At 42.3% G+C, this 22,065-nt stretch overlaps 1 protein-coding gene across 1 annotated transcript; it reads right to left on the bottom strand.

Moving 5' to 3' along the window:
* Positions 1 to 501: 501 nt before the first annotated feature.
* Positions 502 to 15,989, bottom strand: b4galt6 (UDP-Gal:betaGlcNAc beta 1,4- galactosyltransferase, polypeptide 6). Its single transcript, XM_079157588.1, has 9 exons — positions 15,231 to 15,989; positions 11,290 to 11,406; positions 9,128 to 9,241; positions 8,712 to 8,836; positions 8,441 to 8,557; positions 7,574 to 7,761; positions 5,849 to 5,971; positions 2,656 to 2,757; positions 502 to 1,667 (listed from the first exon to the last, which is right to left on the bottom strand). Exons 1-9 carry the CDS (start codon positions 15,343 to 15,345, stop codon positions 1,520 to 1,522), a joined length of 1,149 nt encoding a protein of 382 aa, XP_079013714.1. The 5' UTR covers positions 15,346 to 15,989; the 3' UTR covers positions 502 to 1,519.
* Positions 15,990 to 22,065: the final 6,076 nt, after the last annotated feature.

The following is a 22,065-nucleotide window of genomic DNA, read 5'->3' as shown; positions in this document are numbered from 1 at the left end:
TGTCTTTGGTCACCAACGCCTCACAGTGAAATGAAGGACCACAGCTTGGCACAGTGTATAGGGGCCTCTAATGGAGCAAGCAACAGGATGAAACAGTGTGACAGAAGATACGGTCTGGTTGTGACTCCAACATCTCAGGACAGTGTCGACACAACTACTCATTGTCGAATTGAAAAGCTAGAGGTGGTAACAGTGAACACCAGAACATCTGGTGAAAAATAATCTGCCTACACATCTCTCTCTATCTTTATAGTGCTCAAAGCGTGAAGAAAATTAAACTTTTCACAGCGTGTGCCATTCAAGAACAGCCGTTCTCTCATTCTGGCCCTTCTGAAAATAATAACTCTACAGTCCAGACACACAGCATCCAGCCCAACCCCATGCTTCAGCGCATGGTACAGTACAATGAACAGCTTTATCACATAATCCAGCACTAAATCATCAGAATAAAAAATATCTAAAAGTAAAAACACATCCGAGACAAAAAGAAAACATACTCTCGAGCGTTGGCCACGCCTCCCTCATCCTGAGGAGCAGCGCTACTCTTTTCACACAGTGCACCTCAAAAGAAGAAGAAAAAAAGCACAACAAAGGCAACATGAAGAATATACACATCTCTAACTGATGAAATAATTTATGTTTGAAAATAACTAAATCTGGTAAACAAAAATAAATTAAGGCATGCAAAAGATAATGTCAAATCTTAAGATTTGGATATTTCTGTTGTTTTAAGCCAAACATCCTATATTGTTAGAAGATCTTCCTGTTAGGAAGAAACCACTCACTCTTATTAAATCCTTAGAACAAAGGTAGCTGCCAAAATAAAATTCAAACCCACTGGAATATCACTGTAATACGCCCGAGCATTTAAAGGCCCATATTTACATATTTGTGTTCTGTGTTCGAGCTTTTACGAGGCCGATATTTACATACACGTTCATGCGGATTCAGCAGCAGTGCAGCGAAAAACAAGCAGCGAACACTTGAGTGACATGGACAGGAGTGCTCCTTCGAACATCCCGAATCAAGAGAAAATAAATACCACGTATCAAAAAAGAATGAAAAAACCCCGATAAATGTACATCACAAACATTAACGTCACCCTCGCTCAGATCCCTCCTGTTAAAAAAAAAAAGGAATACTGTGGCCTAACAAAATGATATGTATAAAACAAACGATAGTAGAAAGTCTGTTGGCTTGTAAGGTGACGGTGATACATCAGAAGTGAAGCGGTGCGGCGCCGAGCAGAGGGAGCTGTGGTTCTGCCACGTTAAGGCTTAGCAGCAAACATCAGAGCTGAGACGCTGCTGCTCCCTCCAACCTCAACCAACTCATGTCAACTTGTAGTAGTTAAGCCGGCACGGACAAAAAGACATCACTCACACACACACGCGCACACGCACACGCACACGCCACCGCCTCTTTTTCCTCTCTCTAAGGTTTCTTGGCAGCATTTGGTGGTGCACCTCTTCACCCCACCCTCTCCTCTCGTCCACCGGGAGCATGGAGGAGGGGCAGTTCAGTAGTCTGCGATGGGGGCGAGCTCGGGGCTCAGGTCCACCGTGATGTTTTTATAGAGGCTGCTGAGGGACGTGTGGGGGCTGTAATGGAGGTTGTTGAGGCCGTCCAAGTGTTGCCGCTCTTTGGAGTACCTCAGCAGTTTATACCTGCAGACACAGTCACACACTCAGATCAATGGTGTCCACTCCGTATGCCCCGCCCCTACTGTCCTACAGGACGGACACTGTGTTTTCAGGCGTAACCAATGGGCTTGGAGCTCACAAACAAGTTTGATTAAAAACTAAATGGCTCAATGGGGACTATTTTCATCAGTGGATTAATACACATTAGGTGTTCTAGCACATATTTGTGGTGGCAAGTCAGACACCAGTTTGATGTCTCACTGTGTGGAAGAGATCAGGCTCGACTCAAACATGACTTTCCTAACTTTGTAAAATAAAATGTAACAAATAAATATGTAGATAGAAATGTACATACTTGTTATTTATTATGATAGTAAAAGAAAATTAAAAAAGAAAATAATAAAATAGTATGCGATTACAGATGGGCCTATTCACTGATCCAGCTATTTGAGTCAGTATCAGTGCATCTCTAGATGTTAGGCCACACTAAATATGAATGGAGCTCTATGGCACAGAGGAGGAAGAGATGTCAGGCTGTGGTATTGATCGGACTTTTCATTGATTTCATGACCAAAAGAAGAAATATCACCAGCCTACTCTAAGGACAAATCACATATATGCTACACTCCTGTGAATCTAAAGTAAGTTCCATTTATTCACTGAAAGAAGTAACAATACTTTTTGAGAAAAACAACAAACAAGGACAAGCACTGGAGCCAGTATCTAGTGAAGTTAGATGAAAAGAAGTTGGTGTAGTTTGGACACGCGACACTCAGTTCAGTATTAATTTGAATGAAGACCCAAATAGCGCTCCATTTAAAAGGTGGGGGCGGGCCCTCAGGGCTCTGTGGAATGAGTCCATCATGTGGTCTGTAGCGGTTCACTGTTGCTGCTGGATATATTAACATTACAACCAAACATCTTCCCTCCCCAGGCGTAAACAAGCGACCAGTGCACTAGTAGTTCAAATGAAAGTCCTCGTTGAAGATCGGAGACAAAAAAGCGGTCTTACCTCCCGAGGAACTGCACCTCTCCTCTGTGGTGGTGAGGAATGGACTTGTACTTGCTGATCTCTCCTTCTGGTCGCGTGACATTCAGACCAGCATAGTGAACCCTGAGGAGAACCAGCACAGGACCAGTATGAGTCAACCCATTGTGGTTCAGTTTGTCTACAAACAATCTGCTGATGGAAGCATGATGAAGATCTACTTGCAGGTAGTTCTTAAAGTCATGGACCACTTCGGCAGTACCAAATACCAGACTAGTACTAGTAGTACTAAATCACTGAACTGATACTAAATGTGGGGAGAAGATGAACCTCAAAATGTTGGTGCAAGTATTTATCAAGAGTGTCAGAGGAGGATCAAGTCAAGCACTTGATCACCTTTCCTAACAAACTGTAGGGAACCCCTCACAGCGGTGCTGATATCTCTGCAGGAGAGGGGGGTCAGGCACAAGAACATTTTGGGAACACATACTGAGGTAAAGGTTTTTTAAAAGATCCTTTGACAAAAACAGAATCATTTTTTAGGCAGAACATGAGCTCTCGCCTCAGAAACGCAGAACTTCAGCTGTGACACAGCGACCATTCTGTCGGAGCCGACAACTTCAACATTCAGAAAGCAAACTGTTTTACTGCCAGTTAAAATCTCAGCTAAAACCTAGGAGGGATACTTAGACACTTGATTGACGTGAAATAGAGAAAAGACACCATCTGCGTTTAGATTGGTTCCATACAAGTCTCACTTTCACAATATAATTCTTAATGCCACTGGGTCGCGATCTCTCGGGACCATGAAGGTTCTATTTTTTACTAGTTTTACCCAGCATTCATCATGACACCGAGATCCAGATTTCTAGTTCAAACTGGGATTCTTACAGTTGTTGTGCTTTAGTAGCCATGTTGCTATCACGATGAACCAGGAACAAACTACAACAAGGAAGCCAGGACCAGCCAGAAACCAACTCATCTACATTTATTTTACTGAGACAAAAGAAACAAACATCTAGGATTCATTCGCCATTTTTCATCAACTGTAAAGTGAATTTTTAGCAAACTTCAAATCTGGCACAAAAGAGGAGTTGACTCTTTAGGCTACATAAGACTGTAATCCACCAGTAAACAGAGTAAAAGAGGTAGAGGTTATGAACCAGAAACAAAACACGTCTCTTTGGTCCCCTGACCGTCTACGAGAGAAAAATGGAGAGGTCTTCAGATATGAGTTTTAACTGCTCAAGTTGTAATTCTTCTTTCATGTGTTGGTCATGTTGCTCACTGTATGGAAGCACGTGTGTATATATTTGACAAAAGGTGTTTCCATAATACATTTAGTGCAACAACCCTTATTTGACAAAGGCAAAACCACTTCAAGCAAAAACCTTTTTGTGCAATTTAGGAAGTTTATATCAAATGTTTCCACATGGCTTTTCTACTTCAAAATGTGCATAAGAATACGTTGATGGACACACAGCTATTGTCTGCTTACTATATCTACAGCGGTGAAAACAATAGAGTCACTTGTAAACACTAGAGGTCGGGGTGGGGGGTGGGGGGAGGGGTCTAATACTATTGTGCAGATACCTTCAGTAGGTTACCATGGACACCACAGTGAATAGTCTGCTGGTGTACTACATTCAGAAACAGAATACAACATGTTGTGTGTCTCGACACTGGTTAGAAACTTCCATCGTTAAAAGTCTGCTCCACAGACTCAGCAGTACACGCCTAGGACCATGTTGACCAGACTGTATTCATCTTTTGGAGCAACAACTGAACTTCTGACTCACCCAGAATCTGATAGGTAATTTATTTTTGCTTTAATTTAGTTGTCTTTAGAGCTGTACTTAGGCCTGCCTCAGTTGTGATTGGACTGTGAGTTTCTGCCTGTCTGAGGAGGTGTGATTTAGTCACTCCTGCTGAATAGCTCTGCTGATTGCAGGGGGAGGAACTTGCACTCCTGGCAGACAATGAGCAATTAGTAGATTACTGTCCTTCCTCACTGAGGAGACGGCGCAGGTGCTCATCCAGGCTCTTGTCATCTCCCGCCTGGACTACTGCAACTCTCTACTTGCCGGAGCCACGGCGTCGGCCATCAGACCGCTGGAGCTTGTCCAGAAAGCTGCAGCTCGCCTGGTGCCACAATGGTGGAATGAACTTCCCACTGACGTCAGGATAGCAGAGTCACTGCCCATCTTTCGGCGCAGGCTGAAAACTCACCTCTTCAAGAAGGCCTACCCTGAGCCTTCCACTTAGCACTTATTTTATTCGTATTAGCTTATTGCACTTATTTTATTTGTATTAGCTTATTGCACTTATTGTAATCTTATTAGTTTGTTGCACTTATTGTAATCGTATTAGTTCGTTGCACTTATTGTATTGCGTGTTAGCTCGTTGCACTTATTGTATGTTTGTTTCTGCACTGTACGTTTGCCCTTGTTTATGCTCTTAGATACTAGTTTAGCAAAGGATATGCACTTATGACTTCTGGTGACTAGTAGTTCTCTTGAATACCGATGTTGACTACACTTTTTGTAAGTCGCTTTGGATAAAAGCGTCTGCTAAATGACTGTAATGTAATGTAGGACTGGAATGTGAAACAGACAGAGAGAAACTAGTGCGTCAGAAGGTAAACAGCAGCAGACACAGTAAAGACTACTTATACTATTATGTACTGTAAGTCCATCAATGCACAATCTTCTGCATCACGATGGATCTTAGAATCATCTCTAGTGAGCTCCCCACCTTCAGAATGTATTACTTTTAAATCTTGTAGTGTTCAGACTCAAGTGACATCACTCTGGGACATTTATCAGGCTTCACATCGCCCTTTATATGACTTTTCTCCCCACATATGCAGTAGTTCACCACAACACCTGGAAACACACACGATGGGAAAAACAGTTTGCCTTTAATCTTCAAAAAGCTCAGCTTGGTCTTTGTTCATCCTCCTGGCCATGGCCACCATAATCTTTCAGTAATAACAATAATAGTCTAATACTTTAATAATGATACATTTCTGTCTGAGGACAACATGCTTCAAGCCCATTGTCAGGTCACTTGTTGACCATCAAGAGGAGACAAAGCTGCTGTTGTCTGCAGAGCTGTATGTGAAACCCCTCCTTCCTCAATTGCTTCCCAAACTACAACACAACCAACTGAGTGACTCAATGAAGAGTTCTGGTTACTTTCTCTTCAGTACACTCACCTGTTCCACAAGTCATCATCCTCTCCTCCCCAGCCCCAGAATGCATTAGGAAAGCCATTGATCTTGCGGAACTGCTCCACAGTGAGTCCGCTCACACCACCAAAGAACTCGCTGTATGGAAGACTGGAAACAACACAAAAATGGATCATATATATATATTTATTAGGGGTGCAACAGATCACAAATCTCACGGTTCGGTTCGGATCACGGTTCTTGAGTCACGGTTCGGATCATTTTTCAGATCAGCAAAGAAAGGGGAGGAGACAAATATAACTGCTTTCTATTTATTAATTAAAGAACTTCAAGAACACTTAAAGCAAAGAACTTTGGGCTATAGTCTTACATAAAAACAAAAATATTGAAGATGTCCAATTTGAAACAAAATGATATAAATAACAAATAAAAATAAAACATTCAAGAATACTAATTTCTGTTAAGTTTAAGTGCAACATGAGGTATGTTGATACTCTTGTCCTTTGACCAATATTGGAAGAAAGAAACAGCCCGCTTACACTGCTTACACTGAACTGAACTGCTCGGCAACAACGTGGGTCTATGTTTTCTTCCTGTCAGGTTATGTCATTCAAATACACAATATTGTTTACGATTACTGTAAAATGGTCTACAACTTAACATTTTTTTTTTCAAAAAGATGAGAATATCTACATTGTCTGTGGTGACTGGGATATTGCTATTGGGCCTGTCTAGCTTCCACTCTACTGCTTCTGTCAGCACCTGCACCAGGTCTGTGTCTGTGTGACTCTCACAGAGGGGGCGTGTCTACAGCACCAGACTATGGGTACATCCCAAGTCTCTTAATTGCATCTCCGTTTCCCTCACTTGGGTCCTTTCCTTGTGTCTTAGTCCCTCCCACCAGGGATGCATGGAGGAAACCATGCGAGAAGAGAGGAGCGAGGAAATGACAATTAAGACACTTGGGAAGCACTTTAGCCAGATTTTTAAATCCTTTGTTTTCCACAACGGAGAATGGCCTCATGTCTGCTGCAATAAAGACCCCAATAGATGTTATAATAGCTTTAGCCCAGTCTGATTCTGCCACAAACGGTTTCTTAAATGCCACGATGATACGTTGTTGTTGTGCTTTGGCCCCCATCGCTGACAGACTCGGATGTTGGCGCTTCATATGTGTGGACATGTCCGATGTATTGCGATTGTCGTATATCTTTCTCTTTAAACAACGGCTACATACTGTAACGGTTTTGTCCACCACCCTTATAAGTTATAGGGAAGACAAAATGCTCCCAAACTTGCGACTTAAATGACGCCGGGGGCTTCTCCAGCTCCTCTGTTCGCCATTACTTTCACAGTTAGCTTTTAACACGCTCTGTTCACATAAACACACTACTGATTTATATCTGATATTCGGGGACTTATTTCAAAAGGAACAGCAGCAGTAAACCTTTATTACACACTATGATGATTATACTGTAAAAAAAAAAAAAAATACTCAATTGATCTGCGGTTCACAAGTGATCCGAACCGTGAGGGGTGATGGGTGGGGTGAGGGGTGATCCGAACCGATCACGGATCGATCCATGATACCACTAATATATATATATATAGACATAACATAGATCTAAGTGATCTGGGTCATTCACCACAACTCTCATGTCTGTTTGTCAACACTGTAGAAGAATATCTGTACTTGTTTCACATACAGTTCATTTATAGTCTACACATTCTCAACGCTGATGACACACTCACATGTACATGTATTTGTCCAGCTTGGCAGCGAAGTGGCGTGGCATCTGACCACAGCCGTAGTAGTTTCGGTCGTTTTCAGGGATGTGGTCCACGTCATGGAAGACCAAACAGTCCCAGTCCAAGTCCTTCATGGCCTCCAGGAACCCCACGTTGAACAGCATGGCTCTGTTGAAGGGCTGGCTCCCACTCTAAACACACACATGATGGGTCAATGAGCCTGGTACTTGGAGGTAATGTATTTGTGTGCAATGTCAGTGAGCTCCTTCACAATCCACAGCCTGAGAACAGTTTCATTCAGCTAAATGTTAGACTTGTATATGGTAGAAGTGAGGAAACTTCTTGATGTGGACAATTCTGCATCGACGGAACATAATTGGGAGTTTGGTTTCATTTCACAGACCTCACTGTTTTTCTCTCATTTACTGCCACGCTACTTTCTCTTGTCTATGTTGGTGTTTCCCTGACACACACACACACACACACCTACCTCCACACACCTACCTCCACACACCTACCTCCACACACACACACACCTACCTCCACACACACACACACACACACACACACACACACACACACACACACACACACACACACACACACACACACACACACACACACACACACACACACACACACACACACACACACACACACACACACACACACACACACACACACACACACACACACACACACTTCAACAATGTTAGGCTGAAAAAAACATGCATGCAGGCAGAAAATCAACCATGGTATTGTTCATTGACAGTGAATCATAATGGAATCGTGAGTCCAGTGAAGATTCAGATCTCTAGTAGATTGCAAAAATACATACAACATACACAGACACACACACACACACAGTACCTGTTCGATGACGTAGAAGGCAAACTGCAGCCGCTGTCTCTGCAGCATGGGGATAAGGTGTTGGAAGAGGATGGGCAGATGTTCATGGCGGTTTCTAAATGGAATCAGGATGGCCACCTATAGGACCAACATGAGTTAGATCCATCTGGTTTCTAGGTTTGTTTTTTTCAGAAGAATGTATTCTGCATAACTGACATAATACTTGATATACATTAGATAGGACTGTATTTTTGTTTACAGGATAAAAAATGAGCAGTCTGCATGAACCCACCTTCCAACGAGGTCTGCAGTCCTTTGGTTTCCAATGGCCTCCAAAGTCAATGTCAAAAAACTTGGAGAACTTCAGTTCTATCTCCTCCATAGGGATCTCGGTCATGTTCACTTCCATAAGGCCCTCTGTGGAGAGTGTTTGGCAAGGGAGAGATTATTCCACTGATACATCAACATTACTTGCTTCTGCAAGTGTCTGCACTTCGCACAACAAATCTGAATCAGCAGGTCAGACTTAAAAAAAAGAAAAATCTGAATTGGACAACACATTAGCAATTGGTGCATCTTTACTTTTAAGCAGCCAAACTAGTATCCGGGAGTTTCCTTCCCACCCTGAGCATCACATAAGAGCTAAATGGCCTGCCGTGTGAATATGTGAATGGACCCTCTGAGACAACACTTTGTCTCCCTACTCACTCATAGAAGGTAATCGCTGTGGGCAGGCCAGGTTCTGGGCATAGGTGAAGTTCTCAGGGAGGTACGTGGTTGGCTGCACCAGGTATTCACTGGAGTTACTGCCGTCAGGATAGTCTGCAGCAAAAAGCACCAACGTCAGTTAGAATACTTCAAACCACACCATCTACATCCAATGATAGAGCTCAACGTTGTTGGTCATTATAACCACATGTCTATTTACTTCTATCAGAGTTTTCTCTAAGTGACTGTAAACTGATACTGCAGCACGATTACCTCACTTCCAAAATACTTCTCTGTAGATGTTGGGAATATTACCCACATTGTCATGGAGTTTTAGCACACAATCACATAATTTAGAGGTGAAAGGTACAGATTTGACGTAGTCTACTTGTACTTAAATATTTCCATTTGATACTACTTCATACATCTACACTGTGTACATTTTACTGGGCTTCATTTATCTTTTAGCTATTATTACTGGTTCATTTAGCAGGATCAGCTACACGACAGCAAGGCCGTCAAATGAACCCAACCACAGCTTGTCCTCACCAGTCACCTCCTTCTCTGCTGCTGAGACTCTGCTCCTCTCCACACGTCACACTAAAGCTAGTAAGTTACATGCAGCCGCTTTATTACACCATCTATTAATCTGGTCCCATCATATAGTGTTTATTGCAATAGAAGTTATTTTCTTTTTTCCAGAGGATATACAGGAGTTCTGTCCTACCTACAGCAGGGGTGTCAAACTCAAGGCCTTTAAAAAAAGTTAGACTTGATAATAAAAATATCCCCATAGTCAAAATTATGAGATAGAAAGTCAAAATTATGAGATACTTAAACAACAGTCATAAAAGCAGCTCTTTGGCTGGTTACTCAACATTTAACATATACATGTATTGTGAGTACATTGAAGACTACTTTAAACGTGGCTTTACAACACATGAAATACTTCACGTGGGATTGACGCACCCTTGAAAGGATTTTAAGCATTGAACAAAGTTATTGTAATAACTTGTGTTTGATATTTGTCTTTGCTATTTTCTTTAAAAGTTTGATAGAGTAATGTGGGTTTCTTAACCCTAAGTTAAAAGGATTTAAGTTATAACAGAAATGTGCTTAAATAGATTTGAACATTTATATAATTGCATGTACAATATTTTAACACTTGAATAAACAATCAAATGCAGAGACAGTTATTTACCAATACGTTAGGAGTAGTTACATTTACAGTCTGACATTTACAACCGGCCCTTTGAGGGCAACCGTGATGCTGATATGGCCCAGAGTGAAGATGAGTTTGACACCCCTGACCTACAGTATCACAAACACTACTGGTCAGCTAGTGGTTCACAGTATTGAGATTCTTCCATCTACCCTCGAACTGATTGGTCAAGTCTTGCCTATTGTCAACAAATCGTGAAATTATGCTTCTTTTGACATAAATAATTGATCCCCCTGTGTTTTACCTTGATGTTGTTTATAGAGAAACTGAAGAAGAACAACATTACTGCCTGAGATACATGTGAGTATCATGTGTTGTTTGAGGACAGCTCTTTGTTGTGTTGAGGGTGTTTTGTAGATGAGGCACTTAATGTAGTACTAAATCAAAGGAGGATAACCGGCTTTTTGTAGTTGTAAATATAACTTTCAGGCATAATTCCATTACTTCCATTTTAGTAATACACAGACAGAGAGAGAGAGAAAGAGACAGCAAGAGCCCTGCAAGCCTCAAAACAGCTGTTTCTATGCACCTCCCGCTGCTGATTTTGACAGATTCATTCATAAATTCAAAACATATTCAGCACTCCGATTGATAAATGTAGTCTTTGATTTTGAAACTGTAGCTTTTCTGTTGTTATTTAGCCTTTCTGGGGCCGTCATAGCGCAACATAGTCTACATGGTGATTTATTCATGCACTCTAAGGAAATATTTATACCAAGATAGGCAACGTATCATGATTTATTGGGAGAAAGCAGGCAGTTCTATGGAGAATCAGACATTCAGCACCCCTGGATAGCCAGAATGCAATCATCCATTGTTTAATGAACACATTTCTTCGTCAAATCCGACTCTTTAGATGGAATTGTAGTAGTGGACTACCCAGGGTCACTCTTATTTAACCCAACCCCCCTATAGTAAGAAGTGATTGTGTGTGACTTACCCGTCCCGTTGAGCGTACTGTTCTTGTTGGTGTACAATCGAATCATCTGGCCGATGGTCCTCACATTGTCCCTCAACATGATGCCCTGAGCCTGCACCATGAAGAAGTACGTGTTTGCTGACAGAAAGACAGGGAAAAGAAGTCGGGCATTGGTTTGACTTATCGCATTAAATACACTCCAGTACATTAGCTTAGCGTAGCACCGTAGACACTGCTGTACATGGCCTCACTTATTGTACAACATGACTTATCGTTTTATGTACTAGAACTCTCTTATACCTACATTTCATGGATGAAACCCAAATCTGTGGGGACAGAACTAAGTTCTCTGTGTGTGTATGTACAGGTTATTGTTTCAGTCACAACAACTAATTCATCTGCAGCTAGAAATACTGAATGTCATTCAACATGAATCAACAGTTAAATAAATATTAGAAGTTCAAAGCTGTTGAAAGTGACAGGTGCACTGACTTCTAAGCATGACATATTGTAACTGTGTGACAGTAACTATCTCCTCAGTTGTCTAGAGAACATCTACTGGACTTGTTCAGGACTCAGAGCAGCACCACAATCTCTTTTCTAGTTTTTTACCCTACACATTTACTGGAATTTAAAGATACACTGAGTCAAGGAATTCTGATCAACTAACAATTTAAGTTTCTTCACTATGTCCGTTCTGTTTGCATCGTTATTTTCTCAAAAGGCCCGTCACAATGTTTTGTCTACAAGATGATTTTGTTTATTCATGGAGCATACTTTCAAAAAGTCAAAGTAAAAATGATGGGAAGAATGCAGTGGTCTAAGATCTAGGCTTTAACGCCGATGCCGTTTGGTTCAGATAAACTCAGGATAGTATGGTTCATGTGAGCAGGTGTGATAGCTGTCAATCAAACCCTGGTGTGAACTTAACTAAAACAAACTACTAGATTTTTATAATGACTATTTGAAAATCATAACCCATTATTCTCCTACAATGACAAGTCAAAAGGTCTGCTGTGGGAAACACACTCACAGGTTAACCAGTGATTCAAATGTGTGAAACTACACCAACCAGCAACAAAGCGACAACAGAGTGAACGTATTCATGATGCTTCTCAAAACCCAAATCCCTCCCAGAGTGTGATCGTATCATTCCTCTGAGCCCCATAAACCAAACTGAGTCAGATCAACCAAACCCCTAATTGCACAAACTTGCTGTAAATCACTCGTATCACCTCAATATCGCCTCCTCATGAGTAGCTGCATCTTAGAGGTTAGATCATGAGCAGAACCAACACCATCCAACTGCTGTAAGGGTTAGTCGACATGAAATACACAGATGGACAACAAAAACATTTCTCTTACAAGTGATGTTCCACTATCAGGGGTCATAACAACGAAACACATTGTTTAGCTCTCTGTAAATGAGTGAAGAGAAGAACAGAAGGCATTAAAAGCTTCTATGTGCCACTCAAGAACAGATTTGTGTGTGTAGATGACACCCTAAAAAAAGCTACTTGTAATCAGACTGCAGGGTTGATAGATTCAGCTTTTATTGGTTCTCTGTCCCACCAAACACATCCTCCCTAGTTCATGAGGATACAAGAGCTTCTTAAAGCAAAGCTTCACCATAGAAACCATTTTCAACTAGTGTTTGGGAGTTTGAACAGGATGACACTTCCTGACTAGTAAAAGAAAGTTTCATGTCACAGGCTATGCATTAAGGTTGTGCTGATCGCCAATGTTCAAAGCCATCACAAACAGCCGATGCCTTTGCCAAAGTCAAGAGGATATAATATGGCCACATTTTCCGATGACGCATCAAATTATCATTATTAGTATAGCTTTGGCAAATAGAGCAAACTAAATATATAGGACAAATACACTATCAGAGTAATGACATGTAGCTGCCCTGCTCATTGATTTGTCACTACATTAGTCCAACACACCCACAGAGTTTAAGGGGATAGCTACCACGGTACAGAGCGTATCTCTGGAGGGTAACACTTTACACCCTTCCACAGTGTACATCGTCATAACCCTAGTGTCAGTCTTCCTATTGGCCAGTGCACCAGTTTCAGTGTGAACGAGTCAACAGGAGCGTGTTTGGGGCTGATAAGCGTCCTATCACAGAGCAGCCAGGCAGTCTCTGCTGGGGAGCAGGTGACAGGGTTCACAACAAAACAGGCCCAGCAGCAGAGGATGCTGCTCTGTTCAGCCTGACAATCAGCTGGTGAGTACAGTCAAAAGGTTTGCTTCAACAATCCCTGACACCAAAACAGCATCATCCTCGGCTCTGGATTTAAAAAACAGAAGGATAAATATTTCCCTCCTCTATATGTGCTGCCAGGCTAACACACTTATAAATATGTTCTCCGCTCCCCAGCGGCACACATGCTTGAGAAGTCACAATTAGTCACATGGAAGGCAGAACAAGCAAAGCATGAAATGACTGTCCTGAGTTCTCAAATGTAATCCTCGGCAGGATGTTGAATGGAGCGAGGAGCACAGCGAGCAGTGCGTAGTATATTACTTATATATACCATGTAGAACAGTCAGCCACATGCTGGAGGCTACAGCACATTCGGAGTTCTGCAACAAGCTAGCATTCAGAGAGGACGCCTGAGTCCATTCATACCACCTGCTGTTTCACACACAGCTCGGGCTAAAGAGTTTCCTGTACAGCTTGCATGCATCACCTACACCGTACCTAGCTAGCTACAGTAATGAACTGCGGCCATATTAAAACCACGTGCAAAGTGCAGATGTGTGACAATGAAAACCCCAGTACAGTCTAAGCAACGTGTTGGGCCCGTCTCATCTCCGTACAATCATACTGCTGGTGCTCCGACTAACAGAAGTCTTCAGTGAATTCTCTCAGATCTGCCTTTCCTCACAGGCATGATGACCACTGATCGCCAGTAAAAGCTTGCATCATCAGCATATAATTCCTGTCCACACACGAACACACACACACACACACACACACTTCCCTCCAGCATGTGACCGCCACAGACAAATAACCGAGTAAAATGTCAAATCAACAAAAAGTGATACACAACAAGCACACAGGAACCTGCCAGCCCACCACTCCAGCATCCGCTTTCATGACAAAGAGGATGTACGCATTCACACCAGCAGAAAGTTATTCCTCAATAGTATTTATGGCAGAGCATTTGGGGATCTAGACCAGGACACCTATCCGATTGGTCAAACATCAGGGCTGCAATGTATTACTATACTGGATGATTATATTGCTCTATCAGGAATAGAGTCTTGTCAATTATATCACATTGTAGAGTTCACTTACATACAACCAGTGTACCAAGAAATGTTGTAAAAATCTGAATATATAAAAATACATACTGAGGCAGGATGAGCAGAGTTCAGTGTCTCATATTAGTTATAATATTGTATCTTCACCAGCAAGACCTGTAAAAACAGTCCCATGCGGGAAACGCTGACTCGTCTTAAATAGAAATACAACACTGGACACACCTGGAGACGGTGAATACTGGGACACACGTTGACACACTCGGACCAGTAAAGCCCAGTCATAGACCTGTCCGACCTGCCGTGTCGCTGTGTGGAGGTCGCCTGGCTACATCCCTGACATTAACAGTTCATTCATTCACAAATCAGCTGTGCAACGCCAGTGAAAGCTTATCTCATCCAGAAATCCGACACACAGTAGATAATACTAGATCATTATTCTATCCACTTGCCAGTGGGAGACGGATTTTGTTTAAAAAAAAAGAAAATCGCAAATTAGCGAGCTAGCTGAACACCATGGCCCGGTGGACCTTACAGCCATGGGCTAGTTAGCCTATTAGCTCATGTATTTAGCGGTAGCATGCACTGTGACAGTGGCCAGAGCGTGTTGAGCTGCGGATGATAATCCCGACATAATCCCATTAACTGTCGCCTCGTGAGGCGATTAGCGTAAACCTCCGTTAACTAACCTATTCCAGGAGCCACATAGATGAAGTAGAGACAAGTGGTGGACATGGAGAAGAAGAAGATGAAGGCCAGGAACGATCGGTTGGACATTCGCAGCAGCCGCCTCCAGTTCACCATTTTGGTTTAGGCCTGCTTCTCCTTCGCCGATATGAATCCCATAAAATACTTTTTGGAGTTTAAAAAAAGTCCTCGAATTGATAAGACGACAGTGTCACAGGTGTGGGCATGGAACAAATGTGCACCGTCAAAGCCCAGAGATGCAGCGCGGAGAAGGCGAACGCTGGCGGTGCTAGCTGGCCTGCTTTCCCCTGCCAATAAATTTACAGATGGAAAAAGCAGGCCTGTAACGTTAATATCAGGCAATTGAGAGCCTCGTGGAGCACCACCGGTCGGGCATGCTGGAACCGTTATTTTACGGTAGTTGGGAGTTCAGCGGCAATATTACTTAAGTAGACTCATGGTAGTCTTCCATGCTCACGGTGTCGCCAGCGCAGCTCTGATCGCTAGCACTGAAGGTTGGTCATTGAGAGGGGGCAGCACCGGTCTGCCTTCACCCACACAGACTAATGTCGGCCGGTGCGATGTTTCCAACACAGTCGGCTCACTACTTCGTCAGACGGCGAACACAGTCCATTTCCAGTCATGCCACCTGGAGTCGGCACGCTGCTTCCGCACGATTGTGGCATTCAAAAGGCATAAGTGCAGGAAAATATAAGATAAATAAACTCAATAAAAGAGAGGGCAGGTCCGCCTCCTTTTCATTTTTCTGCTGGCACTGCAGAGACCGTTTCCGGTGGGCGTAACAACCCTCCTCTCCGCGTCGCCATGGAAACTTGTGTGCGGTGCAACGCAGTGTCGTCCCTCTCCTCCTCTATTTAGCGCCTTTTCCCAACCAAAAGTGCAACATTTCAGCTAAAACTTAAAATTGGAGAGGTCAAACTGACATATACAATTAAATAGAGTATTATTAATTGATGTATTTACTTTACTGGGAGGAGAAAACAGACCCCACCAATGGCAGGGAAAAGTTAAGCAGTAAAAGTGTTCAAGTGGTCCCACATCTTAACATTTGGTTTGCAAGCATATTTTTCAGAGGGGTGAAAAGATGGTGCCACTGAAAATCTTGGGGTGTCACTAAAAAACCAAAAGCCATGACTGAATTTCAGGAATTCTATGCTGCTTTAGTGCTACCAGGCTACCTTGGCTGAACTGTCAGTATGAGAGACCAGGAATCACACACTGATATGTTCGTTTATTACTTTACAGTTCATGTTGCTAATTAGATTAATACTGGTACACTTAATGTTACCCTGACGGGCGCACCAAAGAACGACAGCAGACACCTTGAATACAGTTTAAATCAGTGGCGGGCCATGCATTTTATACCTGGGCCTTCTGTGCTGTCCTACTGAGCTAAGGTTATTTGTTTCTAGGGATGTAATAATACACGTATTCGTATTAACCTCTTCCACTCCCCGTCCTATTTTGGAGCAACAACGCCTAAAATGACATACCCAAATTAAAATGGCTGTAACTTCCGAACCACTTTGACTATATGCATCAATGAGGTCTTGCCAGAAAGAAAACCCCCTAAAGTTCCTTGTGAAAATGTCTGTAGACCTGTGGGTCATACAGGTCTACAGACCTGTATGAGCAGCAAGGCCGTAGCAGTGGGCCTTTGAAGTCAGTAAAAATTGAAGATTTTTGTCCGCCTAAAATAAAAAGGTATCCTGCCTTTGGCTGTATCTGTAAAGGGCAATATAGGGCTGTAACTACACTATCAGTAAACACCTGCCTCAAATTTGAAGAAGATTGGACAAAGTATGACCATTCTACAGTGTTCCTTTCCATGAAGAGATCCAGGCGGAGCTCTAAAGGATATTTGGAGACGCAAATGGACACATGATAACCAAATGATATTCTGACATACTGAAGGTGTTTTTTCCTTTACATTTTGCTATTATATTATTTCCCTTTTATTTGTAGCCATTGCAAATAGCAAAACCTAAGTATATATGGTCGAAGACGTGGTATGTAAGTAGCAGACTTGCTGTGCGTAATAGCCACGACCGAGCGCACGGCAGAGTATGTGGGTAGCTCCGTTACGTGAGACTGTTTACACCCCCAGGAAAGCTCAATTTGCACATGCAATACATCGTTAGAAAGCCTGAAGTCTCCTCTAGACGAAGGGCTTGACAAGCCTAAACGTATCGCTAGCTGTTACTCATGAAATGCAGTCAAACAAAAACGGAGCAAATCCAAGGTTTCAGGGCAGGTAAAGATTGCTCGGTCTCCTGGCTTCAATACATTACTGTCAGTGAACACACAACACTGAGCCAGATGCTAACATAGTGCAGTGTTGAAACCCGGCATCATTGTGATCGTCAAAGTCATTTTTAGACACAGACACACCATAATGAAGCATCAGAAAAGAGCCGCACAAGAAAAGCGAAAATTATGAACACGTAGGTTGACGGCTTATTTAAGAAATTAATTAGGTTTGTAGTATAAACACTAGCATTTTCTACAGCCGCTAGCTCCATGGTAACATCAGCTAATACATTTACTAGTAAATTCGGGTCTGTACTGTATCTTTCGCCGTCGAAATGCTGCAAGACCCAACTTGCAGCGGTCATGGCAACTTTGGACACTGTGTGAATGGGCTCCTTTTGTCAAAAATCCATAAGAAATAAAAGAAAATCTATGTTTTCTATGCAAAGATGAGGATTTGGTGCATGCTGGAATGCTTTTTTTGTGACGTATTTTGCATGAGCAAGCCGTAAGAACGGAAGGGGAGGGGATCAAGGACGCCGGCGTCCTCGCAGAGTTTAAACTGTTTGGTACGAGGCTTTGGAGCCGAACAATACGTTTGAACAGTGGTGGGCCGTCAGGGCCAGCAAGGCCTTCTCTGCTGGCCGAGACAGAATCACAAAGTTATAGCTATTTTATAATTTACTAATTTTTCATAAATACACTACAAGTATTATAATTTTTTTTCCCATTAGCGTATTTTCTCTTTGCACAGCTACTGTCTTCTTCAGTTGCTCTGCTTCCAAGTGCAGCTCATTTTAAGTAAGCTTTTATCCAGTGGCGGGCCGTCAGGGCCTGCAAAGCCTTCTCTGCTGGCCTAAACAGAATCACAAAGTTATAGCTATTTTATAATTTAATATTTTTTCTTAAATACATTTAATTTTTTCTTATATGTATTATAATTTATAAAAATATTTTTCCCATTATCTTATTTTCTCATTGCACAGCTACTGTGCTCCTCAGTTGCTCTGCTTCCAGTGCAGCTTGTTTTAAGTAGAGCTTTTATCCAATCAGATTTCACCTCTGTGTCTCTAGGTAGAAGAGAGGCCCCAGCCTGCAGACTCACCCAGTGCTGCCATGTGCAGTTTAAATTGAATGGGGACGATATTATTGATTCGACCAATCAGATCTTTAGTTTGGGATTCATGGCCCCACCAGAGCAGTTTGCAGGCCTAGTTACGTCAGCTCAGAGTCCAGATGCCTCTCTGCCAGCAAGGTGCAGAGTGTGCTGTGATTGGTCAGTGGGCGGGCACGTGACTATGTGCCCGCGAAACATGATTGCTAGCAGAGCTTTGTAGCAGACAGAGTTCAAGTGGAAATATTTGAAAGACATTTTACCTAGCTTTGTTTTTTTAATATGAAATGGCGGAAGGAGGAGAAACGGATTTAGTGGCGGAGTTACTGGGAACGCTTTTCTCAAGAAGGACATTTCTGAACAAACTGGACAGTAAGAAACGACCCCACAGCTAGCAGCCCTGACCCAGCCAGGAAAAGGATTTTTATGCAGCGTCAGAAGCGTTGCACATGTTATGGCTGGGAATGTGTTTCATTTTAACTGAGCGTCGGTACTTTTGGAGAGACTCGAGTGGATCTACAACTCACAACCGCGGCCCGCCCTTCGCTGGTCCACGGCCGAAGACGACCACCGAACTGTGGCGGAAAACGGACCACCGACCGGCCGCGGAAGACGGACAAGCGGCAGCGGAAGACAACCGAAAGTCGGTCAAAGACGACAACCGAACAGCGGCGGACCACGGACAACCGACCAGCGGCGGATCCGGTTGGACTTCTTACTGGAACTGATGTACTGGGATTAAACTCTTTGTCAGCATAGACAGCATTTGGTAAGTGAACGATCGTTTGTTTACCTCTACTGTTCATTTGTCTATCGTGGCGTTTTTATGAATAGTATTTGAATGGCTCGTGCTCGTGTGGTGGAATGCGTGGATCCGCTGCAGGTCTGCTGGATTGATTTGTTGCTTTGTTGTCATATGAATATATGCGACTGCTCTTGTGAGTTTGTCATTGTGTTACATTGATTTGGACTATATTGTCCGTTAATGACGCAGCGTCCCGTCATGCTCGTATTCATGTATCTGCACATTTTATTTCATTTGTCAAATGTTGCAGTGTTATGTGAATATGCGGCTTTTACACGAAACAAATAATAACCCGTAGCTGTGACGTCATAATGAGGTTATTAGAAGTGGAGAACAGCACTGAAGGCCCAGGTATAAAATCCACGGCCCGCCACTGCTTTTATCCAATCAGATTTTACCTCAGTGTCTCTAGAAGAGAGGCCCGAGGCCTTCATAATTACAAGTTTAAGTTTAAGTTAAGTTAAGTTTAAGAATTTTTGCAGTTTAAGTGAATGGGGACGATATTGTTGATTGTCATAGCTTACTTGAACTAAAACGCACGGTTGTACTGAACAACCGTGAGATTAAACTATTTGTTAACAAAGAAAGGAGGATGAACTTTGTCTTTAAGTGAACAACAGCCAGGGTAAGTTAACTGCTTTTGTTTTTACATCTGCAGTAGCTTTAATATGCTTGTTTATATATATTTACAACGCATTCTTAGCCATAAAACGTGCAACACTTCTCCGCCGCTGTCAGCCAGAAATACCGTTCATACAAATCCTTTTCCATGCTGGGTTAGGGCTGCTAGCTGTGGGGTTGGCCGACCCTTTGATACGATGACCAGTTTTTCTGGAAATGTCCTTCTCCAGGAATCCGTTTCTCCTCCTTCAGCCATTGAGTGTTATAAAAACAAAGCTAGGTAAAAAAAAAAAAGAATCTACACCAAGCAAAACCCTAAAAATGTCATAACGGCTCTTACATATGTTTCAACATGAACTCTTACTAAACACTAAGATCTGCTAGCTAGCTTTCTGTTTGACAAAAGTCACGCTGGCCCACTGACCAATCACGGCGCACATTAATGCAGACGTAATTAGAAGGCTACCTTGGTTCCACTGGCATGTCAAAGAATACGCCCAACATGTCAACCTAAAGATCTGATTGGATGAAGACAATGACAATCAACAATATCGTCCCCATTCACTTTAATTAATCTGCAAAGTCTACCTAGAGGACCTCGGGCCCTGACGGCCCATTACTGGTTTAAACAAATGTTTTATTGAGGGTGCTGTTCTTCTTCTGAGCAACTTTACTAATGTCCAAACTAAACAACAATACCAAAATAGCCATGCTGTCACATTCACCAACGGGTTAGCTTGTTAGGCTAATGCTAATAACGGCCCTATCAACATTTTTCTACCAAACAACAACTTACAATCTATTACTAGCCTTAGCTAACAAGCGTAACAGTTTCCTTAAACAATGTGTGCCTTTAAGTTCGAAATCTCACCTTGAATAGTTTAAACAAATGTTTTATTGAGGGTACCTTCTCTCTATGTTACACTCTTCTTTTGCTGTTCTTCTTCTGAGAAACTTTACAAGGAAGTGTGAATACCATGCACAGACAACCTCCCTAGTGGCGAGATGGCGACACCTGCTGGCCGTTTTAACTATAACACATATTACAATATAAAATTAGTTAATCAAAAATCCATTTATCTCACATTAACATTTTGAGTTCCACAACAATCCTGTTTAATGTGTTAGGTGATTCATTGTCCTTCACATATGCTAGTTGGACATTTCCTTAAAAAGACAAATATACAGCTTTAATTTCAAGGTGTACATCAATTGTAAGGAACAAAACAATTACTGGGAACAAGCTTACTCAAGTAGATGTAGACATGTACATGCGGTTCATTCACATGGCCGTTTCTGCGTAATTTTACATACAGACATGGAATGTCCCTCGCTGAGTCAAAACCGGCTCTCGACAGGAGTTGAATTTGATTTGTCCGCAGATTTGTGAGGTGTGCGTTCCAGCTTCCATTGCAGATGCCTCGGAACTCAGAAACAGACCTTTGCACTCACTGCCCTATCAGGAGGCAGCAATCAGAGGCTGCGGTCGAATGATTTTTAAGAATCACACTTGTCTTTTCCTAACAACTTTTCCTTGAACTCAATGGAAAACATCATATGGTCATGGAGAGATGTGAAGGAGGAATCATAAGAACTTGTGCTAAGAGAATCCCACTGCACTTATGCAGATGGATGTTTTTTGTTTGTTTTTTTAGCAACTTTATTAGAACACATATACAATGAGTAGGCTACAATGACAAACTCAATGCTGTACAGTAAGGATTCCTGTCCAAACAGAACCTCTTAAGTCCTCAATAGTGTAAAGCTAAACAGTGACGGTGGATGTTATTCACGGCCAAATGGTGTGCGTCGCTCTAAATGTTGCTGCTGCAAGGAATAGTGGGACGGCATTATCTCCTTTCATATCGTAAAAGATGGTCCAGTGTACCCTATGTTACAGGAGATAAGGAATGATTCTGTTAGGAAAAATTCACTCGAGCCGTGGTAACAATCATTAATTAAACAGGACATTTATTCTTTGCAAAGAAGGGGACAGAGTTGATTCACATACAGTATACATGGATCA

This window comes from Pholis gunnellus, assembly GCF_910591455.1.
Source record: "Pholis gunnellus genome assembly, chromosome: 4".
In the NCBI taxonomy this organism is placed as follows: Eukaryota; Metazoa; Chordata; class Actinopteri; order Perciformes; family Pholidae; genus Pholis; species Pholis gunnellus.
Note: the sequence above shows the minus strand (reverse complement) of the source record. Positions and strands in the feature narration are given on the sequence as shown.